The sequence below is a fragment of the Penicillium roqueforti genome, assembly GCF_015533775.1.
Source record: "Penicillium roqueforti strain LCP96 04111 chromosome Unknown scaffold_03, whole genome shotgun sequence".
Taxonomy (NCBI): domain Eukaryota; kingdom Fungi; phylum Ascomycota; class Eurotiomycetes; order Eurotiales; family Aspergillaceae; genus Penicillium; species Penicillium roqueforti.
Genome location: NW_024067567.1, coordinates 593,764 through 621,474, shown reverse-complemented (window position 1 = coordinate 621,474; position 27,711 = coordinate 593,764). Strand labels below are relative to the sequence as shown.

At 49.6% G+C, this 27,711-nt stretch overlaps 8 protein-coding genes across 8 annotated transcripts; 2 read left to right on the top strand and 6 right to left on the bottom strand.

Annotated features, from left to right (window-relative positions):
• Positions 1 to 1,086: 1,086 nt before the first annotated feature.
• LCP9604111_2659 (casein kinase 1 family protein) lies at positions 1,087 to 2,532 on the bottom strand (the record flags this gene model as incomplete). The annotated part of the gene is made up of 4 exons (XM_039070160.1): positions 1,087 to 1,099; positions 1,225 to 2,245; positions 2,300 to 2,372; positions 2,521 to 2,532. The coding sequence occupies 4 exons, from the start codon at positions 2,530 to 2,532 to the stop codon at positions 1,087 to 1,089; spliced, it is 1,119 nt and encodes a 372-aa protein (XP_038931411.1).
• A 1,668-nt stretch (positions 2,533 to 4,200) lies between these two features.
• On the bottom strand, positions 4,201 to 8,826 carry LCP9604111_2658 (putative cell polarity protein (Tea1); the record flags this gene model as incomplete). Its single annotated transcript, XM_039070159.1, has 3 exons — positions 4,201 to 8,042; positions 8,099 to 8,495; positions 8,560 to 8,826. 3 exons carry the CDS (start codon positions 8,824 to 8,826, stop codon positions 4,201 to 4,203), a joined length of 4,506 nt encoding a protein of 1,501 aa, XP_038931410.1.
• Positions 8,827 to 10,858: 2,032 nt separating this feature from the next.
• On the top strand, positions 10,859 to 15,448 carry LCP9604111_2657 (ubiquitin-binding TORC1 subunit KOG1; the record flags this gene model as incomplete). The annotated part of the gene is made up of 6 exons (XM_039070158.1): positions 10,859 to 11,314; positions 11,377 to 14,094; positions 14,164 to 14,414; positions 14,471 to 14,804; positions 14,866 to 15,203; positions 15,259 to 15,448. 6 exons carry the CDS (start codon positions 10,859 to 10,861, stop codon positions 15,446 to 15,448), a joined length of 4,287 nt encoding a protein of 1,428 aa, XP_038931409.1.
• Positions 15,449 to 16,787: 1,339 nt separating this feature from the next.
• LCP9604111_2656 (uncharacterized protein) lies at positions 16,788 to 17,852 on the bottom strand (the record flags this gene model as incomplete). Its single annotated transcript, XM_039070157.1, has 3 exons — positions 16,788 to 17,278; positions 17,339 to 17,707; positions 17,768 to 17,852. The coding sequence occupies 3 exons, from the start codon at positions 17,850 to 17,852 to the stop codon at positions 16,788 to 16,790; spliced, it is 945 nt and encodes a 314-aa protein (XP_038931408.1).
• A 1,701-nt stretch (positions 17,853 to 19,553) lies between these two features.
• On the top strand, positions 19,554 to 22,272 carry LCP9604111_2655 (PA and RING finger domain protein; the record flags this gene model as incomplete). The annotated part of the gene is made up of 2 exons (XM_039070156.1): positions 19,554 to 21,868; positions 21,927 to 22,272. The coding sequence occupies 2 exons, from the start codon at positions 19,554 to 19,556 to the stop codon at positions 22,270 to 22,272; spliced, it is 2,661 nt and encodes an 886-aa protein (XP_038931407.1).
• Positions 22,273 to 22,724: 452 nt separating this feature from the next.
• On the bottom strand, positions 22,725 to 23,690 carry LCP9604111_2654 (uncharacterized protein; the record flags this gene model as incomplete). The annotated part of the gene is made up of 2 exons (XM_039070155.1): positions 22,725 to 23,113; positions 23,186 to 23,690. 2 exons carry the CDS (start codon positions 23,688 to 23,690, stop codon positions 22,725 to 22,727), a joined length of 894 nt encoding a protein of 297 aa, XP_038931406.1.
• Positions 23,691 to 24,116: 426 nt separating this feature from the next.
• LCP9604111_2653 (leucine-rich repeat domain-containing protein) lies at positions 24,117 to 25,695 on the bottom strand (the record flags this gene model as incomplete). The annotated part of the gene is made up of 2 exons (XM_039070154.1): positions 24,117 to 25,035; positions 25,112 to 25,695. The coding sequence occupies 2 exons, from the start codon at positions 25,693 to 25,695 to the stop codon at positions 24,117 to 24,119; spliced, it is 1,503 nt and encodes a 500-aa protein (XP_038931405.1).
• An 879-nt stretch (positions 25,696 to 26,574) lies between these two features.
• LCP9604111_2652 (uncharacterized protein) lies at positions 26,575 to 26,985 on the bottom strand (the record flags this gene model as incomplete). The annotated part of the gene is made up of 1 exon (XM_039070153.1): positions 26,575 to 26,985. One exon carries the CDS (start codon positions 26,983 to 26,985, stop codon positions 26,575 to 26,577), a length of 411 nt encoding a protein of 136 aa, XP_038931404.1.
• Positions 26,986 to 27,711: the final 726 nt, after the last annotated feature.

Genomic DNA, 27,711 nt, shown 5'->3' with positions numbered 1-27,711 from the left:
AGCACAATTCCAGTTGAAATGGGAGTAAGCAAATTGAAAGTGCAGTGTAGAGAAAGCTAAGAGAAATAACTTGACACAAATCGACGCATACCACCCCGGAAGCGACCCTAACCAATGTCCGTCGCCAACCACACCAGTTTCCTGCAGAGCGGGATTGCCCTGGAAGCCTTCTGTAACGGTAATTTCTGCAATGTAGCTTGAGCAGAAATCCAGAAAGCCTGCAGAGCAATGCTCCCGAAAGCTTTCTCTGTCCCGAACCCCCTCTTGGCCATATTGGAGGCCACACCTCGTCCCCGTTGAGCGTCGATAGTTCACAAATTAATCATCGCCAGATAAACGCAAGAAAAAAAGCAAGGGAGGATCGAGGGCAGAGAAGAAACATGATGAGTAAAGAAAGGGGGGTAAGCAATGATTGGCAGCGCATCCGAAGATGCATTCAAGGATCTCCATTACCAGCGATTAAACAATCCGACGAGAAAATTTGCGGGCTGAGGCCGTCGTTTGCATCTCCCTTAGTCTTGCCCTGTGGTCATTCTGACCGAAGATGCCAGGTTGTAAAGAGAAACCAAAGGGCGAAGACGTAAGAATAAGCCACAATATCAGAAGCGTTTCGAGATGTGTAATCGGTTGTCCCGCAGAACGGGTACAAGAATCCGAAAAGACAGAAAAATAGTCGATAAAGTTTTCGCAGGCTCAGCACAAGATTGTCCACCCAATTGGCAAAGCTTTCATGGGGCATAGAGCAGGCGATAAACAGAAGCGAATCGAAACGGCTGAGATCGAAATCTGATCGAAAACGGGATAGGAGGGCTGTCGGGGAGTGCAGAATGAATAGAGATCCAGGAAGAAAAAAACAAAGAAATATCCGAGAAGGCTGAGTGCGACATGGTCCGCTCTAAGGCGACATGAGGGTCCCCGGTTTCTTAGTAGATAAGAATGTGAACAGACAGGAGGCACATATGACACATAGCCTCACTGTCGTGTAAACACTATTAGTACCAGTGCTCCTCCGGTCCTGCGTCCGGCTTCGAACGGCCACCGGAGGGTCCATAACCCAAAGCAGCACCTTTCGAGGCAGAACGTAGCCTAACGCCGAAGACTATGCGATTAGTCAGATTCAGAACATAAGGGTCCTCCACGCCAGCGTCACGAAATGCAAATCACTCAACGTAGGAGATAAGAAAGAAGGGGTTCCCTACTCGGAACCAGGTTTCATGTACTCACATCCTGTCACTACCTCCCACGGCACGGTTGGTGTCCGGAGTGTCGAGGGCGCCGCGTTCGACGACCTTACGACGCTGGCTGGAGATGGCACCGGGCTTGGTGGCACCACTAGCTCCAATCTGGCCAGTAGCAGGCAGAGCCTGGCGGCGCTGCTGATCCTCGGCATCCTTATCCTTCTTGGAAGCGTCCACGATCATGGCAGCGTTCTTCTGGTACTTGTAGACGGTCCAGTCGAAGACGTAATCGTACTGGAAGGACTCGCGGACGAAGAGGTCGCGGAAAATCTTGCGCAAGTAGGAGTAATCGGGCTTGTCGTCAAAGCGCAGCGAACGGGTGTAGTTCAGGTAAATGGCGAACTCGTTGGGGAAACCACGGCAGAGGACCTCGGTAGGGGTGGTCATCTTCTTTTCCATGATACGGTCGTACTTCTGCTTCTTGGTAGCAGCCTTCAGACCTTGCCAGGGGAGAGAACCACGGCAGAAGTAGAGCATGACATAACCCAGAGATTCCATGTCATCGCGTCGAGACTGCTCGACACCGAGGTGAGTGTTGATACTGGCATAACGGGCAGTTCCAGTAAGGTTCTTGTTCTCACGATAGGGAATGTGGAAGTGAGTCTTGGGGTCACGGTATTTCTTTGCAAGACCGAAATCAATTACGTTGACCTGATTGCCACGCTTACCGATACCCATTAGGAAGTTGTCGGGCTTAATATCACGGTGGATGAAGGACTTGGCGTGGATGTATTCGATGCGGGAAATGAGCTGATCGGCAAGAAGAAGAACGGTCTTCAGCGAGAACTTGCGGTTGCAGAAGTTGAAAAGATCCTCCAAACTGGGTCCCAGAAGATCGATGACCATGGCATTGTAATCACATTCGGTACCGAACCAACGAACGAAGGGGATACCGACACCACCGGCGAGCGACTTGTAGACACGGGCTTCATATTCGAGCTGGGGGTGCTTGGCCTTGACGCTCTCGAGCTTGATAGCAATCTCCTCACCGGAGATGATGTTCGTTCCTAGAAATTATGAGTTGCTATGCAGGGGTAAAGCAATATCTGTTATATGCATACCGAGATAGATATCACCGAAACTGCCACTGCCGATCTTACGGCCAATGCGGTACTTGTTACCGACTCGCAAATCCTGGAGGCAATGTCAGTAAAACTGGTGGTTTGGACATCTCGTTGACAATCAGAAAGTCATGGTATAATCCGAGCGTAATTTTCTCCAGCCACTCGAGGTATGACTCCGGGTGAAAAAGAAAGGAAGGAAGAAATCGGGTAACACTGACCATGGTCGTCATCTTGAACCGATGGGGGCACAGCGCTTAGCCGTGAGGAAGGACTTGAGGCTAGAAGATTGAGAATTAGTGTTCAAATCCTGTTGACGAAGTAGAACTGTATGCAAAGCTGATATCGATGGAGTATAGAGGGGTGCAAAGGAAGTGGAGAGGAAGAAAGAGGTGTGAGGCAAAGAAACAAGGAAGTCAATGAGAGGGGTTGACACCTAATCCTCAGGCAACTTGAGAGGGCTGGGCCAGGTCAACGAACACAGCAGAAACACAACACACTTTGTATATGATGCAATGAAGTACATAGGGCAAGGGAATGTAACAGAAAACTGAAAGTCAAAAAGGCAAAAAGGAGAACGACTCGATCTAGGCATACCTGAAGATAACGGGACCGAAGCTGTACTGAGGTCAAGAATAGGAGATGAGCCGGGAAGGTCCGGGGGGGGGGGAATATCGAGAGAATAAAGAACAAGGGCAAAGCCTTGAATAAAACGGAGAGATGATGCTGAGAGCCCTGAAGAAGAAGAAAGAGGAGAGGAGGTGAGTCGGTGAGAATTTCCTTTTGGCGGTTTAATATGCAGGGGACGGCAGTCACGCCCGACCGTGGTATGGTAAGATTGGTATTGGGCATCTATAGACTTTTACGTACATTTTACAGTCGCCGTAGGAATTGGTATAGATTCGTATTAAATCATATCAGATATCAGAATGCATACAGTCACTATATCTTTCTTGTCAAACTCCATACTCACACAATCCATGGATTACGTCTCAGCTTTGGTGGGTATGCAATCCCTCAGCTGACCGGTAGGTGGTCAATGAGACCTGTGCGGACAACAGGCATCAAGCCTATAACCATGCGCTCATCATCGGAGTGATACCCAATCTAAGATGTGTACGCTTCTCATTTGAATCATATACAATCATATTGCTCCTCGCGAGACATGATATCCGCAGTGGTCTTGCTTATGCATGATCATCAATCAACAATACCAGATATCATACTCCTTAGTATGCGCGATTTTCCTCAATGGGAAAGTAGTTTCAGTCTATTAAGGGGCAAACGTGGAGCGACCTAACTAGTTAGGTATCACACCCGGTTACTAACTATTGCCAACAGTACAGAGAGAGTATGTACTTCTACATCGTAGAGTAAAAAAAGGCATTGCTGCAGAGTAAGTCTGTACCTATCGAATCGGGCTGATGACAGGTCATCATTTCCACCCTGGTGTTGTCGAATTTACAACCCTTCAGGTTATCCTTATCATAATGGGTTTGGTGAAAGATAGGAGCCTCCACAGGGCAATTAAAGCGATTTTTCGACTATGGATGAACAAGGAATCCGCGTGGAATATGCTAGTGGTACAGCCAGAGTCCAATGAACATCAGAAAACCGGGGTATAAAAAGGACAGCCAGGAGGTTGAAGACAAAATCAAAACTGGAAAGGGAAAGGGCAGATAAATGAGCGCAATGGCGAGACGGAATCAGAAGATAACACCGTGCATCGACGTAGAGGAACAGAGAAGATGAAAGCACACATCATACATAGAAAGAGAGTGGGAAAACACAACGGGGAAAAAAAGGGAAAGTATTGCAAATACAGGTGCAGAACGCTCAGACGGTGCAAATCACATATCTTAGGGCACATGGTCATAGAACAATAATGGAGAGCATGATCTCTAGATCACGTTAGAGTGTTCGGGGTGTGCAGCTCCATTGTTCAATGGCCTGGTTTGCACATCAAACCCAGCCCTGTCATCATCATCCAGTCGCCTTCTCCATTCTGCCAAGCTATCACTCATCAGTGCGGGTCCATCACTATGGTCCTTGGTAGGAGTCCGCTCCAGATCCAGCTGGCTGCTCAGACGGTAATTGCGGTTGGTGCTTTCCCAGTGACTTCGCAAAGCATCCAACTCGTTGGCAAGTGAATCCAGAGCCATGGAACCACGATTATCGGGGAATGTAGAATCCTGAGAGGCATTGCTACCAGCTCGTGGTCGCCCATTGACTCCGCTGATGGTGTTGCTAGAGGCGTTGCTGTGTGTGCGCGAGAGTCCAAGTCCATTGGGACCTTGCCCGTGGTGGGATTGACGGCGATAATGACCAACTGATGTTTGAACCTGCTCTAGAAGCATGTTCACCTTACGCTCTGCATCGGAAGCACGAGATTCAAGGTGGGTGTTCTCTTGCTTGAGCTGGTTCAGCTCGGCACGACTTTTCTCAGCGGCAGTACGGAGATCTTGCTTAAGGCGCTCATGTTCACTTCGCGACAACTGGTTCTCAGCGGTGGCTTGATCGAGATCTTGCTTGAGCTCCGTGATCTGACTTTCAAGGCTGGCAATAGAAGAGGCAGTTCGATCTTGGAGTTCGGACATCGAAAGCTCAAGGCGGGACCGTTCAGCGTCCCACTCAGCAGAAGATCCAGGTGTCTGGCTGTCTGAATTCTCAAGGTTCTTCTGAGCCACATCCAATTCAGATTGCATTTTAGCATTTTGAGCCTTATACCGACTTAGCTCATCTTTCATCCGCTTCAACATCTTCTCGGTGCCTTTCACGTAATGAACCGCTGACTGGTAATCATTCTCAAGTTGCTCAAGTTTCTCTCGGAAAGCTCGGTCGGCTTCCTGCTCACGACTTTCAAAGCCGTTCTTCAGGTCGTCATGAGCCTTGATGCTAGCCGAGAGTTGTTGCTCAAGCTCCCGTAGTCGGCTTTGCTCCGGAGTGCCGAATCGTGATCCGGGCGAGTCAAGCCGTGGGGACCGTCTGGTGTCACTGTTCACCCCACGCTCACCAAGAAGATCCTTCAAAGCAGCGTGCTGAGCCGCTAAAGCTCCAGCCTCTCGCTGGTGAGTTTCAAGTTGTGCCTTCAGGTCCCGATTAGTTGTGGCGGCCGATTGGCTTTCTTTCATTGCAGTCTGAAGCTGTCTGCGCAATTGCAAGCCTTCACGGCTAGCCTGCTCCTGGTATGCTTCAAGGCCAGCAATCCGTTCCTCTGCACGCCGGAGCTTATCTGAGGCTTCGTTGGCGGCTGCCTGGTTAGCCTTGGCTAGAGTGGTGGACCGCTCGATCTGGGCCTCCATAGCAGCGACTCGCTGGTCAGCACGAGATCGGAACGAATCAGTCAAATCTGTAGAAGATGCGCGTTCCAGCCCAGACAGCAAGGCAAGCTTGTGGGTTTCAGCCTCCTTCGCGTGGATCTCTGCTAATGCCTCCGCATCTCGAAGGCGACGCGTAATGTTCTCCAAATCAGTAGTCCGTTCTTCATGCTCCGATCGAAGCTGCAGAAGCTTTCTCTCCAGACCCTCGCGACGCTCTCGCTCCTCTTGGAATTGCTTCTCGACGAGGGCTGTCTTCGCAGTGGAGGCGGAAATAGCTTCTCGAAGGCCGCCAAAGCTAGAATCATAGTCCTTTAAACGGGTGGAGGATTCCTCAATCTGCGCCAACAAGTCTTCTTTGTCTAGAATAAGTTGTTGAAGAGAGGCTTCCGCTTCTCCACGCAAGAAAGCCTCTTCTCTGGAAAGAGCCTCTGCTTGGTGGAGCTCAGCGCGCAGATTTTCTGCTTCCAGAGTATTGCTTTGCATCTCAAGCTCTGCCAGGTGCTTCCGGGTTGCCTCATTCGTCTCTTCGGCAAGGTCCTTGGCTTGACGCTCCTGCGAAAGCTCTGTGGTCTGCACATCTAATTTAGCTTTCAACTCGGATAGGGAGGCCAAAGCGAGGGCAAGGCGGCGTCCCATGTCGGTGGGTCGCTCGTCATCTCCATCGCGAGAAGCATCAGGCTGGGGAGTGCCTCGCTGACTGCCACCATGAGCAGCGAGCTTCGCACGGGAGTATGCGGCTTCATTGATAGCCATATCGCGTTGATGTTCCACTTCAGCAACCCGTTTAGATGCGATGGCCGCTTGTCGATCCACAGTGGCCTGCATCTTGCTCAGGTCAGCTCTCATAGCCAAGAATGCCTCAACCAGCGGGCGATCCTCATCGCTCAGAGCCTCATTAGCCCGATCGTCTAGCGCGGGGCTACTGGTTGCATTGGGAACATAGCCACATTTTCTTGCCAGTGCGAGTTCGGAGGCATACCAGGCATTCCGGGCCTTGGTAACCTCCAACTCTTTTATCAAAGCCTCTTGGTGGGGCGTAAGTCGAGGAGACCGTGGCTCATCACCAAGTGTCTTGGAGTTGCGGAAGGTCCGAGATTCCACCGAACCCTCGATGCTAGTCTGCCGACCGAGGATTGATTCCTCACCGCTGTCAACAGACCCACGCTGTCTTTGAGATCGGAGCGACCGTTGTCGACCTGGGGTACTGATCAACGGAGCTGCCTCGCCTGCTTCCATGGCCTTCGCTGATGGCTTTTGATGTTGTGTTGGGGTTCGGCGACCAGCTGATGGAGGTCCCTGGGAATCTTGCGGACCTTCCTTCATAATTGGTGATTCTTCGCCACGCTCGTCGTTTGCTCCACGGATATCCGCGGTTGGTGTGTATCCGCGATCATTCTTTGTCGGGGTCTTGCTACGAGGGTTCGCACCAGCTGGAGCGCCATTACCACGAGGCCCAGGAGAGGGTGCTTGTCCAGGAGGCGGTGGGCCAGCAGGGGCTTGGGCAATTGATGCCCGTGGCAGTCGAGATCCAGGTCCCAAATTTGGATTGGGGCCGAACTCACCTGGCCTATTACCAGCCGCACCGTGTGTCATGCTCTCACGCGATGGCGTTGGCCCACGTCGCATTTGCGGTTCTGGGACTGCGTTTTGTGCCTCGCGAGACGAGCGTCCAGACGAGATTCCAGGTTTATCAACACTTGTTTTTCTGGTCGCCGGCTCGGGAACGCGTCCCCCAGGTTGCGAATCATTGGGGTACCGGATCTTGCTAGTATCGAGGATGTAGGACATGCTAAGCTCCGCCGAGTCCCTAGGAGCCGAGCTCGGCTCACCCGCCATAACAATGATCTGCTTACCGAAAGCAGTCATGCTGTGACCAGATCGAGGGGACGGCGCAGGGCCCATGTTTTGAAAGGAGTACCAACGTCGAGTTGAGATGCGGAAGGCTGACAGGTCTCCCAGGTCCACACCTTCATCCGTGCGACCTCCGAACACATACATCACATCGTTGACCAAAGCAGAGGCATGACCCTCCCTAGGAGCCGGGATAAAACCAACGCAATCAATCTCGGTCCAGCTGTTGGCGATGTAATCATAAGACCAGACATCATTGAACCACTGCACTCCATTCGTACCTCCAAATAGATATAGCTTCTCGTTAAAACTGACGATAGTGTGGTTTGTTCTCGCTGGAGGAATTTGGCCTGGCGGGGGTCCGCCTTCGTGACTGTTCGGGATCAAGACCTCCCATTTGTTTGCTGGGTTTTGAAGCTGGTTCAAATCAAAGGCAATCAAATCATTGAAGAAGAAGCCCTCCACTTGGCCTCCGAAGACGTAGAGTTTGGAGCCTAGGATGTTCAAAGTGTGACCGTAACGCCCGGAAGGTCGAGAGCCGGGAGGAATCGCGCGGGACCATTGGCGGGAAGCTAAAAAGATAAAGAGTCAGGGTCATAGTAATATGAATAATCGATGCCATCCTTACATGTGTTCAAAAGATACAGGGTGTCGTCGAGAGAATCATTCTCGTCGATTTTGGTATCACCGCCGAACACAATGAACGCATTCCCAACAAGCAAACTGGCATGACCAACTCGCGGGCCAGGGCCTTCAGATACCGTCGCAACCTGCAGACAGTTCAAGCCCCCACCACTGCTCTCAATCATCCAAAGATCACCCTTGACGGTTGATCCATCGATCAGGCCTCCCATCATGTATATGTCTCCTTCCTTTGATGCCACCGAATTGATTGCTGCTCCATACCGAGGAAATGGGTTCATCTGGGGAGAAGAGAAGTTCAAGCGGCGTTGCGACCATGGGTAAAGGGATGAACCGGGGCTTGGATGGGGGATCCCGTTGGGCGGTTGCTGGGGTCGTTGCATCTGTCGTAGACATTAGAGCTATGTCCTCGTCAAATAGCGAATGGATCGCGAAACAGATACCCACCTGGGATTCCGATTCCGCTCTCTGTCGCGGCCGTACTGCGTCTGGACTCGTCGGGCTTGCGGCTGAGCGTAGAGAGTTGCTGAAACTACCGCTCGGGGTCGGTGTCTGGGAATTTGTGCCATCCCCCTTGACCCCATTTGCCATAGTAGGGGATCCAGCGGGTGGAGCACCCTCGGAGGTGTGGACATTTCTAGTTGCCGGGGGGAGTGCAGCTGCAGCCGCCTGCTGACTGTGCTGGTGCTTCTTCGATTTAAACAGAAAGGCCATCGTAATTTATGTGGTCGTAATCGGTCGTATCAGGGGATCTGGCGCAAAGTCAAGCTGCGCCTAAGTGTGGACTCGATCCGACACCCAAATATCGAAAGAATGGCGTGGTCCCGAAAGATTAAGTGGAAAATCCGAGGGATAGGGGAGTTGTCTATTTCAGAAGTGAAGTGGGAACCAGGAACCACTAGGAACCATAAAACGTTCCATGCACAAGCCGCTCAGCGTCCCCCCAAAAAAATAAATGTGGGCAGGGGGAGGCTTCTGAACAGAAGCATTCGCACTAAGAACTCGAAAAACAAATCAAAGCGGCAAAAGCCAAGGGAAGAAAGGGGGAGGTTGAAGGCAGGAAATGTGAAAGAGGAAAAGCGAAGATGGAAGAGATGGCCGTTTCAATTTCCCGGAGATGCTCTAAGTCAAACTAGTCTTAGTTTCATTGGACATGCATACTCAGGGGCATACTATCACTCGAATCTTTACTTCAATGCTTGTCTTCTACTTATATCCCCCGTACTGCGTACATTATACTATTTCCTTCATTCCTTTTTCCCAGTCTCTTTTTTCCAGCCTCCAGGAACCGAGGGGGGATTGACATTCCACCATATCAGCGACACGTCTTGAGCATTCGGATGTTAGATGTCGGTATTCCCAAAGAAAGTGAAAATTATATAGAAAAAAAAAATATATAAATATATCAAAACTATAAAAAAGGTTTCACAACAATGTCGCAAAGCCTTGAGAATATTGAGCTGCATTATATCCAAGGGTTACTCCGTACTTCAAATGCCGTCCACAGCCCTGGACCTGGAGGCTTGTGAACCCTGACTATCACACTATCACACTCCAATTGCTATATGCCACGGGCCGAGGACTCGCCACGGTGTGAACAAATGCAGGTCCAATAACAATTCATCCTAACACTGCATTTCTGGCGATCCATACCCCACAGTGTGCAAGAAACACTGATTCAGATTAAGGCTGTACAATATAACTATGTGAGCTAATGAGTGACTCTAAATACCTCGCTAAGGAAAAGACAGAGCTTTTCGAGCTGATAGATCCAAGGGAAAGGGGGTTCCCACCTATGAAAATAATCTGGGCGATCTCTCGTTTCCCGGCTCTAGGGTTATTGTAGGGATGAGCCTCTTGATACTGATGTACTTTTGCAGTAATCTATCTTCATTGGCTACGTCTTTCTTGCTTTTTCTTTTTGGTCTGCTATTTTGTATAAGAATCGACGTGTCAGATTTTGGATGTCCATCCTTTCTTAGGTGAAACCTTTGATGTCCCCTATGATTGCTGTCTTAGACATTTCCACCATACAATATCTCTCTTAGATTACAGCAAAATTAACTGATATGTTCCTAAATTTTGTCCTACCCAGATAGTTAACTAACTAACCGTAGTACTCCGTGATGTAAGCAAATTCCTACCTGCTTCTAGGCTGGTGTCCGCATTCAACATCTCCAATTAAGATTTCGTGGTTCATACACTCTATAGATAGGCATTCAAAGCTGACTACGTTGGAAGAAAGAGCTATTGACCATTTACAGGTCATAATTGCCTCTGTCATATTGTAGAACGACGCGCCAGAAAACTACACATTTGAGTCTATACTTCTGAATGCCAAGACATCATTCTGAGTAATCCCCGGAATATCTGTGTTTCCGCATCCATCTCGCCTCTCCGAACCACATCCGCTCTAGACCTGGCAGATTAGCTCTATTTGGACCAGAATTCATAGACTGTGCGCTGAGCTCTCTCCGCGCTCCTGGAATATCTCCAGGGCAGTCGCAATTTGAGACCAGTCTATCACTACAAATTTGACCAACTCCAAGGTCACCCCGGCCATTTCATCATCTATCTCTTCCCCAGCTTCAGTCGACAACACCCAGACCCACACGAGGGAACTCAAGGAGGAAACTCACTGGTTGTGACCGATGACCGAGCGGGGATACTCGCAGCTTGCCTTGACATATCTTTCAGCCCTCCCTCTTCCCCTATACTCGGGTAACACAATGAACAATCATACAACATGAGGGATCCCACTACCGATATGGAACAAAACTCACAGCAGACGACCAACGGGTCCACGGCCTCGCGTCGCAATCCGAATAAATCGGTCCGCGTCGCGTTTGGTCCCGACTTAGAGACTACGATTCCCACCCGCGAAAGATCTCCAGCCCCGTTGAGTAGCCATCATCGTTCGCTCACAGCAGTTGAACACAAGCAGCCCACACTGACGCCACACGGGCGCCCAACCAGCTCTTCGGGAGAGAACATTGCCATCGGAGAGATCCCACCTCGCCGTCCATCGCCTCGGAGATCTGAGAGTAGCCGACCGGCTATGCTGAAGAGAGCTAAAAGTGATTATGGACCAAGTCGGATAACCTTCGATAAAGTGGCGGGCGATGACGACGAAGATTTCGCTATGCGACATGGATGGCAGGAGGAATATACCTCCAGTGAATATCTCAAGATCTTGCATTCTGTGAGAATGACCACTCTGATCATGAGTTTCCGGAAGCTAATATAAATACCCGCTGGATATAGAATTTCTACATGTATTTCACCGAGAAACGCCACGAGACCAACGGTATTCCCAGGGACCCAGTCGGGAGTTGGCCAAGCCAGGACTGGCGCATGAAAGACCGCCTGAAAACTGTGTCTGCGGCTTTGGCAATTTGTCTGAACATCGGAGTCGATCCTCCCGACGTGGTCAAGACGAACCCGACATCAAAGCTTGAATGCTGGGTGGATCCGAGTTCTACCACAGGTGGTGGTCAAAACAAGATCATGGAGCAGATTGGCAAGAAGCTACAGGAGCAATATGAGACTTTGAGTCTTCGGACAAGATACAAACAGTATCTGGATCCATCAGTTGACGAGACCAAGAAATTCTGCATCTCACTTCGCCGAAATGCCAAGGACGAGCGAGTGCTTCTGCATTACAACGGACACGGAGTGCCGTTACCAACTCAGTCGGGTGAGATCTGGGTCTTCAACAAGAATTATACCCAGTATATCCCTGTCCCACTGTATGATCTGCAGTCTTGGCTAGCCGGGCCTAGTCTTTTTGTCTTTGATGTTTCACATGCGGGCAACATTGTCCAAAACTTCCACACTTTTGTTGAGAAGCATGAGAAAGAAAATATTGAAACCAAGAAACGAGACCCGAATGCCGTCCTTCAGAATTATGGTGACTGTATCCTCCTGGCTGCGTGCCAGAAGACGGAGTCCCTTCCGACCAATCCCGACCTTCCTGCAGACCTATTCACCTGTTGCTTGACAACACCGATTGAAATCGCATTGCGCTTTTTCATCTTGCAGAACCCTTTACGCACAAACATTCCCATTGATGACTTCCGAGTTCCCGGTCGCCTACAAGATCGCCGAAGCCCTCTTGGGGAGCTGAATTGGATCTTCACTGCAATTACCGATACGATTGCGTGGAACACCTTACCTCGGGCTTTGTTCAAGAAGCTCTTCCGCCAAGATCTTATGGTCGCCGCTCTTTTCCGCAACTTTTTACTCAGCGAACGCATCATGCGCACATACAAATGCCATCCGATATCTTCGCCGGAATTGCCAGACACACATCATCACCCTCTATGGAAAAGCTGGGACCTCGCAGTCGAGATGGTGTTATCTCAACTAACTGCTCTCATTGATCATGATGAAGGACGCCAGCAGTACGAGTACCAGCACTCAACGTTCTTCGCTGAGCAACTCACTGCTTTTGAGGTATATCTGTCGTCCGGTCCTACAGAGAAGAATCCACCGGATCAGCTTCCTATTGTCCTCCAGGTTCTCTTGAGTCAGGCACACCGCTTGCGGGCCTTGATTCTTTTGAGCAAATTCCTGGATCTCGGACCATGGGCTGTCCACCTTGCACTGAGCATTGGCATATTCCCTTATGTCGTCAAATTGCTACAATCAGCAGCTCAAGAATTGAAACCCGTTATGGTTTTCATTTGGGCGAGAATCATGGCAGTCGACCACACTGTACAAAATGATCTACTCAAAGATAACGGCATTCACTACTTTATCTCAATTCTGAATCCCTCTTCGCCCATTCCTGTGGGCAACGCCAGCGAACACCGGGCTATGTGTGCTTTCATAGTCTCAATCTTCTGCAAAAACTACCCTCAGGGACAGAACGTCTGCCTTTCTGTCGAGCTGTTTGATTCGTGTCTCAGGCATCTCGGGGATGTGGAAAATCCTCTGCTACGGCAGTGGTCTTGTCTGTGTCTCAGTATGCTCTGGTGCGATTTCCCCGAAGCAAAGTGGATGGGCATTCGATGTGCAGCTCCCGCTAGGCTCTGCGAGTTGAATTTCGACCCTGTACCCGAAGTTCGTGCCGCCATGCTTCACGCTGTGACTACGTTCTTGGGAATTCCAGATCTGACTGACCAAGTTGCACAAATCGAGGAGACTTTAGCCCTGGCAGTCTTGCCCATGTCTGCCGATGGGAGTGTGGTCGTTAGGAAGGAGCTTTTAGTGTTCTTCTCAACATTCGTCAGACGCCACCAAAACAAATTTTTGGTCGCAGCATTTGAGGAGCTTGAGGAAGAAAAGCGGTCCCTGTGTCATCGCTGGGAGAACGAAAACTCTAAGACTAGGCGCGCCGAAGGACAAACTGGAGCATTAGTTTCTCATGCGAAACACCCCCAGCTGTCTCGCAATACTACTTTCGGAACAATCTGGAAGCAGCTGCTGGCTCTCTCGGTTGATCCTCATCCTGACATCGCCCAGGATGCCGCCGTTATCGTTGATTACATTCACCTTGCCTTGCTAGAATCCCCAATGGCGCCACTTACTAACAAACTTCAGAACGAGATTCTAGAAGTCACAGGCTTGACGAAATCCCAACCTCGCGAGCGAACTGAGGTGAAGAAAACCGTGCCACCTGCAACGCCTCCCTTGTCTGGAGCAGCAGCTTCGAGACAAGAAGGCTATCTTTCTTTGGGTTTTAGGCGAACTGCCAGCGTCGCTGCTTCCCTGAAAAACCTTGCTTTTGGCAATTCGTCGCCAGACCTATCCTCAGATAATTCAAACCCCCCTTCGCCTTCAACCAGCCGTATGACAATTACCCCACGCGGCCGCGCCCCTCCTGAGTGGACCCGACCCCCGGAAGGAAATGATCATGTTGCTCCCGCAACAGCGTACCACCAGGCTCCGATTCCCACATCCCGAGGGTTCCAACCCAAGGGCATTGATGTCGTGCCCGTTATTCCCCTAAAGAGTCGATTCCTCGACTGGTCGACCGAGGTAATTCCGGATTTTGAATCCTTTCTCTCCCACAACTATGATTACCAGCAATTACTCACAATTTCGAAGTATTTCCGGGAGCCCCAAATGAAACCCAACGAGCCGGATGAGCCCGGTAGCTCCGACTATAACCAGCGCCTCTGGAGACGCGGCCGCAACGAAAAGATCATTGCTGAAACCCAACCCCTCAAAGGAAAAGCTGGAGCAAGCCGATGGGACAACTCGATCGCTTTGCTATCGAATGGTAGCCAGCCCCACAAGATGTGCTTCCATCAATTTGAGGATCACATTGCTGTCGCAGATGACCGGGATACAATCTCGTGGGTACAACAAGTCACCTGTTCTTCATTATCTCCTAACCATTAGTTTCGTATAGAATCTGGGACTGGCAGAGCCACAAACGCCTCAATCAATTCTCAAATGGCAACCCGGTCGGGTCAAAGATCAACGAAGTTCGATACATCAATGAGGACGACCAAGCCCTGCTTATGACTGGATCTTCGGACGGCGTGATCAAGCTTTTCCGCCATTACGAGACTAATAAGAAGATTGAAGTGGTCACAGCCTTTAGAGCCCTTCCTGAACTGATTCCAAGCAATCGTAACGCAGGCCTTGTGCTTGATTGGCAGCAAGGTCAGGGCAAAGCTCTAGTTGCAGGTGATGTCAAGGTTATCCGCGTCTGGAATGCTGCTACTGAGGTGTGCACAAACGTAAGTATTCAATGTCTTGTCTCGCAAATATACCACGTTACTCACAAAAGCTCAATGACAGGACATTCCGGCAAGATCGGGCTCCTGCATCACATCCTTGACATCTGACCAAGTGGCGGGCAATATATTCGTTGCCGGTTTCGGTGATGGTGCTGTCCGAGTCTTTGATCAACGGTTGAAGCCAACCACATCCATGGTCAAAGTTTGGCGCGAGCACAAGCAATGGATTACAAATGTTCATATGCAGCGTGGCGGTCTACGAGAATTGATATCAGGTGGCCGAAATGGTGAAGTCCGACTTTGGGATCTTCGCATGGATAGCCCGATCTCCACCATCTATGCTACTAAAGACACCCTGCGGACCTTAAGTGTTCACGAGCACGCTCCTGTTTTCAGCGTGTACGTTTCCTCCGCCGCCATATTCTAATGTTTGTTGTACGCTAACATAACGCAGGGGTACAAATCGCCACGAAGTCAAGACTTTCAATGTGGATGGCACCTATCTTTCTACGTTTGAGCCATACTCGAGCTTCCTTCATCACAATCGATCCTCGCCCATTGCCTGCACTGCCTTCCATCCCCACCGGACTGTGCTTGCCTGCGCCGCATTGAATGACCATCATGTGAACCTAGTGTCCTGCTAATTCCAACTCAGCTCCGAAATCCATGATACCTTCGTATGGCAACCTTCATGACGTTGTTTCTTTCTCTTGTCCTAATATTACCCTTTCTGTAATATGCATTCGCATACCCGATGAACAAATCTACACGGCGTCTTGGCGATTGACTTGATCAACCATACATTGATGGCTCTGCGTTGTTTTTTTTTGTTCCCTCGGGAATGCTTCACTGCCCTTTGATATTCGTGATGATTCCTTTATTCTTCTATTTCGTGTGAGACAGTGTGCCCAGTTTCGGGTCTATGAATTTCTTTTTCCTTCTTTTCCATTTTTCTCTTCCTCGGTATTAGGCACACAATATCTTGTAGCAATCGGCACTAGTTGATTTCCTGACAGAAGAACGTATAATTGTTGGAGTGCTCGAGCTCTGCTCGCTTTAATGCAGTAAGTACAGCGCACCAGAGGCAGTCCTGTCTTGACTGATAGCCTGGCCTGGTTCTATTCTTCTTCTATGCTTTTTGATGAATCGATACAATGCATTAGTTAGTATTTTGTGGGATCTAGCTTAGGTCTTTATGGATGTACTTGATGCTTGGCCGCGCACTTTACCTTAGTGCCCCACCTGGGCAGGATTAGGGCGTCATACGCTCGCTGGGTGGAATACGCTGGCCGTTTCTTCGTTAATATACTTCGGTGTAGTTGAAGGGTTGACAGCCACACTTTGTGTTTCTGTTTAATCTCTTGCATGTTTCCGGGCTTATTCGGCCGATTATGTGGTCTTTCTTCTTGAATTGACGGTCTGACGTGTTGAATAACCTGAATTTTCAAATCATTTAGAAACAATATCAAGCCGTTGAACTGAACGCAATACTACGATATCTGGTCTGATAAGTTTCTGGATATATCTTCTGATCATCACCCTACCACATGTACACCATGCCCAAGGGAATCACGGAGGAAGTCTTGGTTATATCGCATCCTCCCGAAAAGGACATTTTCATTTATATCATCTAATGTGTTGTGCCAGGTCTGATTGGGAAGAGGCAGAGTGAGGGCAAATGTAGTCACGTGTAGTCATCTACAAGTAAAGGTAGTGAAAAAAAGCAGTTAGTAGTTTTAAAAGATACGTGCTTTGTGTATGTAACGAAAAGCGATCTATATAATTACGAAGCATGAGCCGAAAATGTTTGCAAATGTATCTTCAATTATTTATCCTGACCAACTTGAATTGACGATCATTCGAATGCAGTGAGATATAACAAAAAAGTAGATTGATATTAACATTGTTTGATCATTCTCATAAATTACTCAAGCTATGAAGACAGCCTAGAAAATTTCATATAACATCACACTCATCAATCGCCTAGTATTTGCGCTCGCTGTAAACCGTCTCATCCGCGTCGACTCTAGGGTCAAGCTTGTTCAATAGATCGGAGCTGTGGGGACCAGAGGTCTTCCCAGTCTTCGAGGTTTCTGTGTAGCTGTTGCCACCGCCGGATTGCCCAGTAGTGCTGTAGTTCTGGCTGCTAGATAAAGGATTGTTCGAGCTGTGACCGGTCTGTCCAGTGGTGGTGCTGCTGTAATTGTCGTTGCTAGACAAAGGGTTGCTGGAGCCGTAGCCAGTCTGTCCAGTGGTGGTGTTGCTAGACAAGGGGTTGCTGGAGCCGTAGCCAGTCTGTCCAGTGGCGGTGCTGCCGTAGTTGTCGTCGCTAGACAAAGGGTTGCTAGAGCCATAACCGGTCTGTTTAGCAGAGTGGCCAGTGGTGCTGCCGTATTTGTCGTTCGAGCCATAGTCGGTCACTTCGCTAGAACGGCCAGTGCCGCTGCCAAAGGTGCTGGTGGAGCCCCGGTTGTCTATGTTTCCATGTTAGATAAATGACTCTAGTATGTTTTCCAGGGGCAAGTTAAACTTACCGAGATCGCTATCGACACGGGGATCGGCCTTGTTGGCTAGCTTAGAGTCATGGGGACCAGCATTGATCTTACTGGAGCCGGTGTTGGATGAGCCATATCCGCCAGCAGTGTTTGATCCGTAGTTCTCGGACGTTCCTGGGCCGACATCAATTGGACCCTTGCGGGAATCATGGATAGTGCCAGTGCCAGTGCCAGTGCCAATGCCAGTGCCAATGCCACTACCGTGACCTCCAGCACCGGTTGTGGATGAGGTCTCATAGCCGGGGCCAGAGCCAGAGCCATAGGTGTTGGAGCCTGCGCCGGTAGAAGTGTTTCTATTAAAAGTATTGTCCGTAGTCCTGTCCGAGGATCCGTAAGTATCCCGGGTATCTATGTTAATAGAATAATTAGCATCACACTGCAATGGCTTTTTTTCTAGGAACAACGAACCATCAGTCTTGCTGCTGGATGTCTTCGACTCATCATGATGATGACCGGTCACGGCATCCTTGACTTTGTGAATGATGTTCGACATGATAGTAGTGTTTTGATAGTAAGGTGAAAGATTTGGAAGGAGTTGTAGTTGGAAGTCTGACTATTGTTCGAGTCAGATGATTGTTTGTTTAAGGAAGAAGTGGAAGATAATGTGCTTCCATAGCCGGTTTATATACCCTATTGTCTTTGCGTGTCTTGACCAGCTCATGAGTTGATCCCTACTTGTGGAGACTGAGTGACGCCATAACGCGGGGGCTCCACGAGTATAATCACCGGTGAAACATGGAGAACTCCTTCACTGCCCTGTTTACAACTGTCATGACGTCCCAAACAAACTTTACACATACAGACTCATAGTCTTGGCTGAAAATGCGAGCTATCTTAATGTCATTCATCGTCATGTCCCGGATCTTCAAGACCAACACGCCACTGAGCCAAGTCTTACAAGGATATGCTGTCGATCTACTCGCCGACTGAGATTTCATTTCGAGTGGGTTTTCCAGACTTTCGTGCCAATAATTCTCTGAGTTTGACATTGCTATATCGTGGACCATGGAAGCTTAGCTCTGAGCTTATCTTGTGTCTTTATAAGAAGAGTCTAGGGTGTTATTATTAGTCTCTTATAGACATAATAAACGTATCGAAGGCAGACGAAGAGATTCTCGAAAGATTCCTGCAATATCCACTAGTCCCCTTTAGTATATACACGTCATATGAGGGGTTACATAATTTCCCACGCTAATCCAAATATGGCAAGTGGGGACAAGCTTTATCGATCGTCAAGTCCAAAAATATCTGACGGGTGTGCCTTGAACTTGTTTTAACATTGGACATAGAGTATACTAGCTGATTCGATCGGATACTACAACATACAGTCTATGATGTTGCACACATTCATAGCGCTGCTTCAAATCAAAACTGGAAAAGGGGGTGGCTTATGGAGTTGCCTAGCAGTGCCCAGCCCTGGAGGTGATGGCATGATCGGCGTAGCTCGAGAACCTTGGAAGCGATATCAAATCGACTCGGTACGGAGTATATCAAATCTACAATACGTGTCTGTTATTGCGAGATCCAAATGAGGGGGCAAAAACGCACCATGCCATCTTGCTAATATATTGTGACATTGTACGAGTTACAGCATTTGTCGATTTCTCTCACAATACTTGTTGGAGTCTTCTTTTCACATATTAAGCGCCTGATGCTATAAATGAGCGGAGGATATGCAAGTCGTTAGCTGAGCCAGTATAGCACCAAGGTCTAATAGTTACATATTCTACATAGTGACTCGGTATGTGATTTAAGGTCGTGTGGTTTGAGGCACCAAGGCCAATAAATGCCTTAGGCTTCCAACACATGACACGGCGGACATGCCGTCACTTACCCGGGGTTAGATAATCCACATCATGAGTTCATTTCCCCTTCTCCACCTGACTTCACTTGAACTCCCCTCCTGTCTATCTGACTCCTTGTTCGGTTTGGCTTCCCTACACTCGCGTTGGCTGTCATCTGTCGACTTTCTTCAACCAGCCATAGTGCTGCCCATTGTACTCGATGAGTGGCCGCCTGCTAGCTTGCCGCCAATTGTTGGATTGGTCATAAAAGAGTCCACCCAAAGTACTGTGGTACAGCGGAGCCGCTGGCATCGTCAATCATTCACTTGATCCACCCCATTTTGCAGTGATTAGATATCTCCGATTAAGCCACTCTACGGTAGAAGAGGCTAAACCCATCTATCAGAGACATGCGACCGCCACGCCTGCTCATCGTACTCTTCTGCCTTATCTTCTTCCCGATCCTCCTCACCTTCTTTTCCGCGCTTACATCACCCGATGTAGCTCCTAATACTCTCGCTGGTCAGAAAACTGGGCTGCGAGCTTTGTTTTCTTTTAACATACCATCGTCCCTTTTTCCCCCGTCGGCTATTATCAGTCTCACCGATGACAACTCGACCTTCTTTCTCGCCCGACCAGCGGCATTTGGCTCCCTACTGCCAACCAAAGGCCTTAGCGGTCAGCTATGGGTGGGAAGTGGCTTTGGTGAGGGGGGATTAGCTGGTGGTGTGGAAGGAGAACTGGGCTGCTCCGATATCCCCGGCTGGGGTGAGAGCAAAAATCATAAGAAACAAGATAAAACCTCTAGAGCCGCGGAGCAGAGTTCCGGGATCTCCGGGGGAAGTACAGTGAATGATCAATCCTCAAACCGCCCGCGGTCGGTGTCGCAGGTCGATACTACGCAGAACGATAGAGATTCAACTACCCCGCCTTTGACGAACGATGGCACTGACGACCATCTACACCATCCACTCCCTGAATCTGGTTCTTCTAACCCCGGGATGAATCAGAAATATGGAGATTACGTCCAAAATAAGCCGCCTGCGCATGCCGACATCCAATCGCTACAGGAAACTGCCGAAATCCAGGGTAAAGTAGTGCTGTTGAGTCGGGGTGGCTGTGGGTTTTTGGAGAAGGCCAAATGGGCACAACGACGAGGAGGGATTGCTTTGATCGTCGGCGATGATACCCGGGGTGGCAACTTGGTCACTATGTACGCACGAGGCGATACATCGAACGTCACGATCCCGGCCTTGTTCACATCTCACACTACTGCTCATCTTCTATCGTCATTGGTTCCTGGGCATACAGGTGGAACTGCCGGTTTAGAAGATGTAGTAAAATCATCACAAGCGAAGCTGGCAGGACAAGCTGAAGCCGATAAAGAACGGGTGGCAACTACTACCGCAACAACAACTTTTCCTAGTCCGACTGCCAGCAGCCATTCGACAACCAAGGAGAAACCTGCACCCTCTTCTCACTCGGAAGGCGGGGTTTTCCGTGCAATTGGTGCATTCTTGGGATTGTGCGATAAGAACGGAGGTTCGCGACGTCTAGAAGACAGCCGACGTCCGCCTAGCAGCGGCAACATTGATTGGATCAACCTAGGCTCACGGAATGAAAAAGAAGCCCCGTCGAGCGCTTGGAGGAGATCAACAGATCTCAATCATCATGGTCGGGCCAAGGTAGACGACACATTCGACAAGCACAAGGCCGACATGTCCACTGAAGGTCTTGAGGATGATGACTTTGTCATCGGGGTTCAGGACTGGAGAGATCCTGACTTGATGCCCCCTAAGAGTAGCACCCATCCGACAACTAGCATCCCTGCAACTGGCAAGGATACCTCCAAGACTGCCAGTGCGGATAAAGATGCCTCTTCCTCGCCCAACGGTCTTCAGGGTGGTAGCATCACACCAGGAAGTGGAGAATACCAGAGCTTCGAGAAATCCAGTGCTGGTTCTCATGACACGCACCGCAAGGGGTCTGAGAAAGAAACCATCGGAACTCATGGGAAGTCCAGATCTTCTTCCACGAAGGGCTGGTTCTCGAGTCACTTTGGATGGGGAGATGATACTCAGCAAGACCCTCAGCCTTCTTCGTCGCCTTCACTCCAGAAAAGTATTGCAACCAACGAGCAGAAACAAAACAACGCTCCCACATCAAGCCGTCTCAGCGCGGAGTCTTCCGAACACGAAGGTCTTTGGGTTACAATGACACCTACCAGCATGTCCACCAGCCCCTTTTTCGATACTCTATTGGTACTTGTCGTCAGCCCTTTGCTCACACTGACGGTGGTTTATGCCCTTTTGCTGATCCGGTCTCGAATCCGCCGTCGTCGCTGGCGTGCCCCGAAGTCGGTTATCGAACGACTTCCTGTCCGAACCTACCACACAATTGCCACCACTTCGTCCTCGTCTTCCAACTCAACGCGCCCCTCCAGTCCCAGTCCTCTATCCCCGACTTCTCCACTCCTTGGCACAGATAGCCGACCAAGCGCATCCCGATCCAATAGATCACGTTCACAAACATTCTCGGGCACTATACTAGACTCATCTGTCGTACCCAAAGAAGAGAAGTGCAACCTGCAAGGTGGATCTACCTTGTGGCGACGGAAGTACACAGGAAGGCAGGTGGAGTGTGTCGTATGTCTTGAGGAATACATCGATGGTCAGAGCCGGGTCATGAGTTTGCCATGTGGCCATGAATTCCATGTGGAATGCATGTAAGTGACGTGAATTTTTTTGTCTTGGTTGCGAAGTTTTACTAACCTCTTTTCTCAGTACCCCCTGGTTGACCACTCGTCGACGAACTTGTCCAATCTGTAAGGGCGATGTTGTCCGTTCGTTGGCTCATTGTCAATCCGGCGATTCTCGGGGTCATCGTGAGCAGTCTCTTGATGATGTTCGCAGCGTCCAGTCAATCTCTAGAGGCAGCGCATCTTCCGCTCCAGTACCAATTGAGGGCGTCAATGACGATGCTTCAGATACGGAACAAAATGCAGGTCTACCTGGCGACCATGCAAATTCTGCCCCACAGTCAAGCTGGCGAAACCTCGCTACCCTTAGCTTTTCTGCTCTGAGTGGCGACACCATATGGCACCAGGCTCGCGCAGACCGCAATCGCTAACATCTATATTCTATCCACTCTTTTCGATTTTCATTAAAACATTCCCCCCTCTGTCCTGTGGAATTTGCTCTCCTTGTATTGAAGCATGCTGTATTAGCGGTCGTTTGGAGTTTCTTATGATTTGGATCTGCTTGGCGTTTGGTGAGAACAGTTCGGCTTGCTGGGCGGTTGCAAAGTGGCTGCAAGGATTGTTGAAGCGGCTGGAATATACCGCAGGTCAGTCGTTCAAATCGTGTATGTTCTTATGTTCTTTTGGTAGAATGGGTGTTTGAATGGATTTCATTGACACTTGGCTGTCATAATACTATTGCTATGCTACCATCCTCTAGTTTATTGACACTGAATAATCGCCTACCAACATGGCCTCCGCAGCTGCACTTGTTTGTAATTTATAGTAATCGAAGCTGCTCAAACCACACCTCGATTCAATCACTCAGACCAAACGCTCAACCTCATTCCTTCTCAACATAGACATTCCTAGCAATATCCCCAAACACATCAAGTGTATGAACCAGTCGATCACGCGCCAATTCAAGGCGAGGAATCATATCCCGACCCAAAGGCAAGAACCACTCACTCTCACGTCCAACACCCACGCCCTCACCAACGATGACTTCATACATCGCCCTCACAGCCTTATCCGTATCGCCATCAGGGACAAAATTACCAGTCTGTAAAACATCCAGCGTCTGCGCAACCACAGAGCCGACATAGTCGACCGGTAAAGGCTCAGCGGGGGAACGACAACCAGCCCCGAACTGCGTGTTGAACGCTCCCAGCCATACCGTCAGGACACGGACGTTAAAGGGCGCGACTTCTTTAGCGAGGGCTTTACATAAACCTGCGGAACATACACATCAACACATAAACGAGACATCCCTCGGCAGAAGAAAGAGAAAAAGGAGAACTGTACCATCCATAGCAGCCTTCGCCGACGCATAAGCACCCATACTCTCTCTCCCTTCCACTCCAGCCCCAGAGCTGACATTAACAACAACCCCAAACCGTCTTTCTCTCATCCCAGGCACAATCGCTCTGATCAGCCGATTTGGTCCAAAATACACAGTCTCCATCTGGGCCCGCAGCTCCTTGTCCGAGAACTGTTCCACTGCCCCGAGGATCGCGTATCCGGCGTTGTTGACCAACACGTCGATCTTGTGTGTAGACTCGAGCTTGGATACCAGCTCAGAAGCGGCGGTTGGGCTGTCAATGTCTAGTGTGTGCCATTCGCCCCCGTTTTGGGTTATCTCCGATACTATCTCCGGGGTGCGAGAGGGTTGTCGTGATGTTGCAAGTACTTTGTGGCCGTTTGATTGGGCGGCGCGTGCCAGTGCGAGGCCCAGGCCCGAGGAGCAGCCGGTTATAAGCCAGACTAGCGGGCGGTTGGGTTTGGTGAATGTTGGTGCTTCTGTGGCCATGGTGGTTTGTGACAGGTGTTGGATGATGGTGGTAAAGATTTGACTGTTGTGATGTTGATTTGCGATAAACTTATGATTACAGTATCATAATATCAGAATAGCATGTCTCTTATATCGTTCTATTACTGCGTGCCTCGGACTTAGGGCGGAGTTAATATGGTATGTCAGCATTGGGGCTTCCATTTCGAGGATTTAAGGTGGAAAAAGGACTTAAGCTGGCGTCCGGCGGTTGACAAAGGTCATCATCGGCTTGATCTGATATCCAAGCTACCTCACATCCACAAGGTTGTAAATGAAGTTGTCATAATTTCTACAGAGTGACTCCAATATAAACATGCAAGCCAAATACATACAAAAAGAAATCACAGAAAAAAAAAGAGAAAAGCAGCCCATCACCCCGGAAAAAAACAAAAGTCAATGCCAAGTTCAACAAGATCCCGGCACACACGACAAGCTACAAGCGAACCGCCGGAACGGTAAAGGCCGAAGCATCTCATTCGGACAGCGGGGCATCTTCATTCCATTCTCGAACGGTATCAAGTCCCACCACTCCATCCATTCAGCACGGGGAATCACGTACTCCCGCTGGCATACGGAGCAGGACTTTCCACCAGCAGCACGCACTTCCCTCGCTTGTTGCAGCAAGGGCACAATCAGCGCCGGATACTCGGCCAGCTCTTCATCGGTGGTTTGCTCCAGGTAAGGAAGCTTGCTCACAGCACGGAGCGCGACTTCACGGAGGGATGGGGCGTCGTTTACAGGAGATGCCAATCCTGGTGTGAGAGTGAGTCTGTTGCTGGATGGGCTGTCTCCCATAGGATTGCCCTCCATGTCCATGTAGGTGATCGTGCCTGTTGCGAGGTGGAGAGGACCCCACCTCTCCGTGTGCGATTGGACCGCAGGAGACAAGTCCTCGTGGTTCTCTTTTTCTTTGTTGTTGTAGTGCCGTTCTGCGATCTTCGCTTTGTCGTATGTGAGGAATGGGTTCGGGCGTACGGTCAAGTGTTTCAGTTCGCCTTGCTGGATGAGTTTGAGAACCTCCCAGGGAAGGTAGGTCAACTGATTGACGGAAAGGTTCAAAACTTCCAGTGCTGTCAGTTTGCAGATTGTAGATGGGATTTCGGCCAGCTTGTTGTTTCGCAGGCTGAGGACTTTAAGGTTGCTGAGCTCGAAGAGATCTTTGTGCAGGGTTGATAGAGAGTTGTTGGGGAGATATATGCTGAGGAATGGCTGCAGAGACGTGAAGACGTTCTCTGAGACCGGGGCTTTCTTGACTGATGGAAGCTTCGTCAAGTGCTGTAGGGGTAGTAGAAGACCGGGTGGTATAGTTCCCAGATTGAATTCACTGCATAGGACAAAGCTATTAGGATCATTGGCATGGGTGAAAAGGGACATCAGATGAAAATGGCATTAGCACATACCCCAGGTCAATGCTTTCATGTCCTTTATCAAGACAATCACCGATAACCTCCCGGGCAAACCGATGAGGATCGGATTCCTCGGGACTTTTGAATGCAATGCGAGTCTGTGAAGACATGTTCTCTGTCTCAATACTGACAGGTATAGAGCTTCCAGGTTTTCTAGGATCAAGCACAGACTTGCGCAAGTCTTCCCCCCACGCCGAGCCATCCTCCGACGGCAAAAGCGACTCAGCAACCGACTCATCACTCCCCATCCACACACCACTATCAACATTCCTCTTATCCTTAAAGTCTGCCCTTTTCCGCTTCGGATCCAGCACCTGCTCCCCCCACCAGGTCCCTCGATACCGCCGTTTCCGTCCCGCGCCCGATACTGGCGCATGGTAGTTCTCCAGCCCGGAAGCCGGGATATCGTCACTTGAGAAAAGCGCAGGATCACTGGATGGCTGACTAGAGCGGTCGTCGAAGCGTGATAGTCGCTGTGCGCGCTGGAACGAGACCGCTGCGCCTGTCGCTGAGGGATTCTTCACGGGTGAGCGGTGCCGGACTCGCCGCGACGGTGGGAGGGGGATCTCGCTGTCCATTGCGATCTCAGTTCGCGGATTCAGACGAGTCTCTTATAGTTCTCTGCCTAGATCATTGGGTTTCTATTCTAACACGGTTTCGATCTGATGTTCGGAGTTGCGCGACGCGTTGTGGTCCTTGTGGAGACCCGCGATGGAGACCTGCGGGTGTCAACAAACGCGCTAATGGATGGCGCGATTGGGAGAGATAAGGGGATAGGATCGATTGGAATCAATTGAGAGGCATCTTATATTTTGGAAGAAAACCAGCTTCCCGGTTGGAATGGAAGAAGATCAGATCAAGAGATAAGATCACAGCACACGTGCACGGGCATATCAGTTGACCCCGGAGCTCACGGCTTCCCCACTGGAATGTCGGATCGACACGATCTTCTCTATCTTTCTACCACGTCGCTGCTATTGGTGTTTATAGTTGGAATTGGCATCAAAGGAGAAGAAGAAAGGTGTCTATATTCTGTGGATGACTCAAACTCGACTCATGCAAGTCCTGGATATCAGCCAGACCAGTCTGACAACTAGCAGGTCACCCATGACAACGTATATGGACAAAAGAATTGAATCAACAGGGTTTGAAGAAGAGAATAATAACAGCATCAACTCATATCGGTCCAAAAAGTCATAATGAAGTGAAAAAAATGGGGTATTTGAAAAAAGCGTTAAGCCATTTCCTCTCTGAAAACGGGTTCTTCAGCTGACCGAGAGGAATAGAAATGTTAAAGTGTAAGAAGAAAAAAGAAGAAGATCCCGGCTCTGCTAGAGATAAACGGCAATCAACAAGGCAGCAAGTCATGCAGTATGAACTGGGCGCAGTATGGCAGTGGCTCCAATTCATGATCGTTGCCTGCATGAAGGCTTCTTGCCGAGAAGGCGCGATTGTAATTACAAGGCTTGGCCCACCATCACAACGATATAGCCAGCGACGGCCAAGGCAGCTGGCATGCCGGCGCCAATGTTGGCCGCTGCGCCGATGGAGGTGGCGGCTGGAACAGCAGAAGTAGTGGAGGCCACACGAGAGAGGGGAGTCGACGTCGAAACAGACATGGTGCTCAGGTATCTCGCGCTGGAACTTGGGCTGGGACTTGGGCTAGGATTTGCGATGGTACTCGCCATGGTACCCGCGACGGAAGTCGTGATGGAAGTCGTGATGGGAGTAGGAGTTGGGGTCACCGAATTGACGCGAACCAGAGTCTTAGTAACGGTCGTGGTTGCAGTCGAGGTAATGGTCTCCTCTGCGGCGACGAATGGAGCCGCAACTAGGCAAAGGGAGGCGACGATGGTGGTGAACTTCATTTTGCGAATTGATTCGAAGGTAGATATCAATACGGAAGAGGGAGCAAAGTGATTGAATTGGATTTAAGATTGGTGAAGCGTTGATATGGCGCCAAGATGAGAATAGATGTTTCAAATTTGATCGCAAAAGAGTGAGCGTCAAAAGAGAGATTCAATAAAGATCGTGTGGAGCGCTGCTCAGACAGTATAAAGAGTGACTGAAACGAGTGTATATAAGAGAAATCTCTGCGTCTAGGGAAAAAGGGAAAAAAAAAAGGAAATTTAGGGCATGGCCGGGGCTAAATAAAGTCTCGAACCTGGGGAAAAGAGCCATTCAGTCAAAGAAGTCTTGTGGCGCTTCTGTTTTGGTCTTGTATTTGCTCTCTTGTATTATTGTTTGATTTGCAAGTGAAACATAACCTTCCTATTGGTCCATTGAACACGACCCTGGAAGATTGGGCTCCATTCAGACCGAACTATAACATCTGAAGCCCTAAATACCAAAGGGTTTTCCGCACAGACTCTACAACAAAGACGCCAGGGGTAAAGTCTGTGATTATCGTATGAAGAGTAGTTAAATGCCATAGTTGGGCTTATTTACATCTGTTGCTCGTGATTTCAAACTGTGTCCCTTGGTGCAGCAAACACGAGAATTCTTCGCCTCGTACTCCGTATACTCCGGTGTAATTACGCCACTTCCTATGTTCAGAACTGTTTCCAGTGGCGCCTTTGCTTATTTTGCTTACT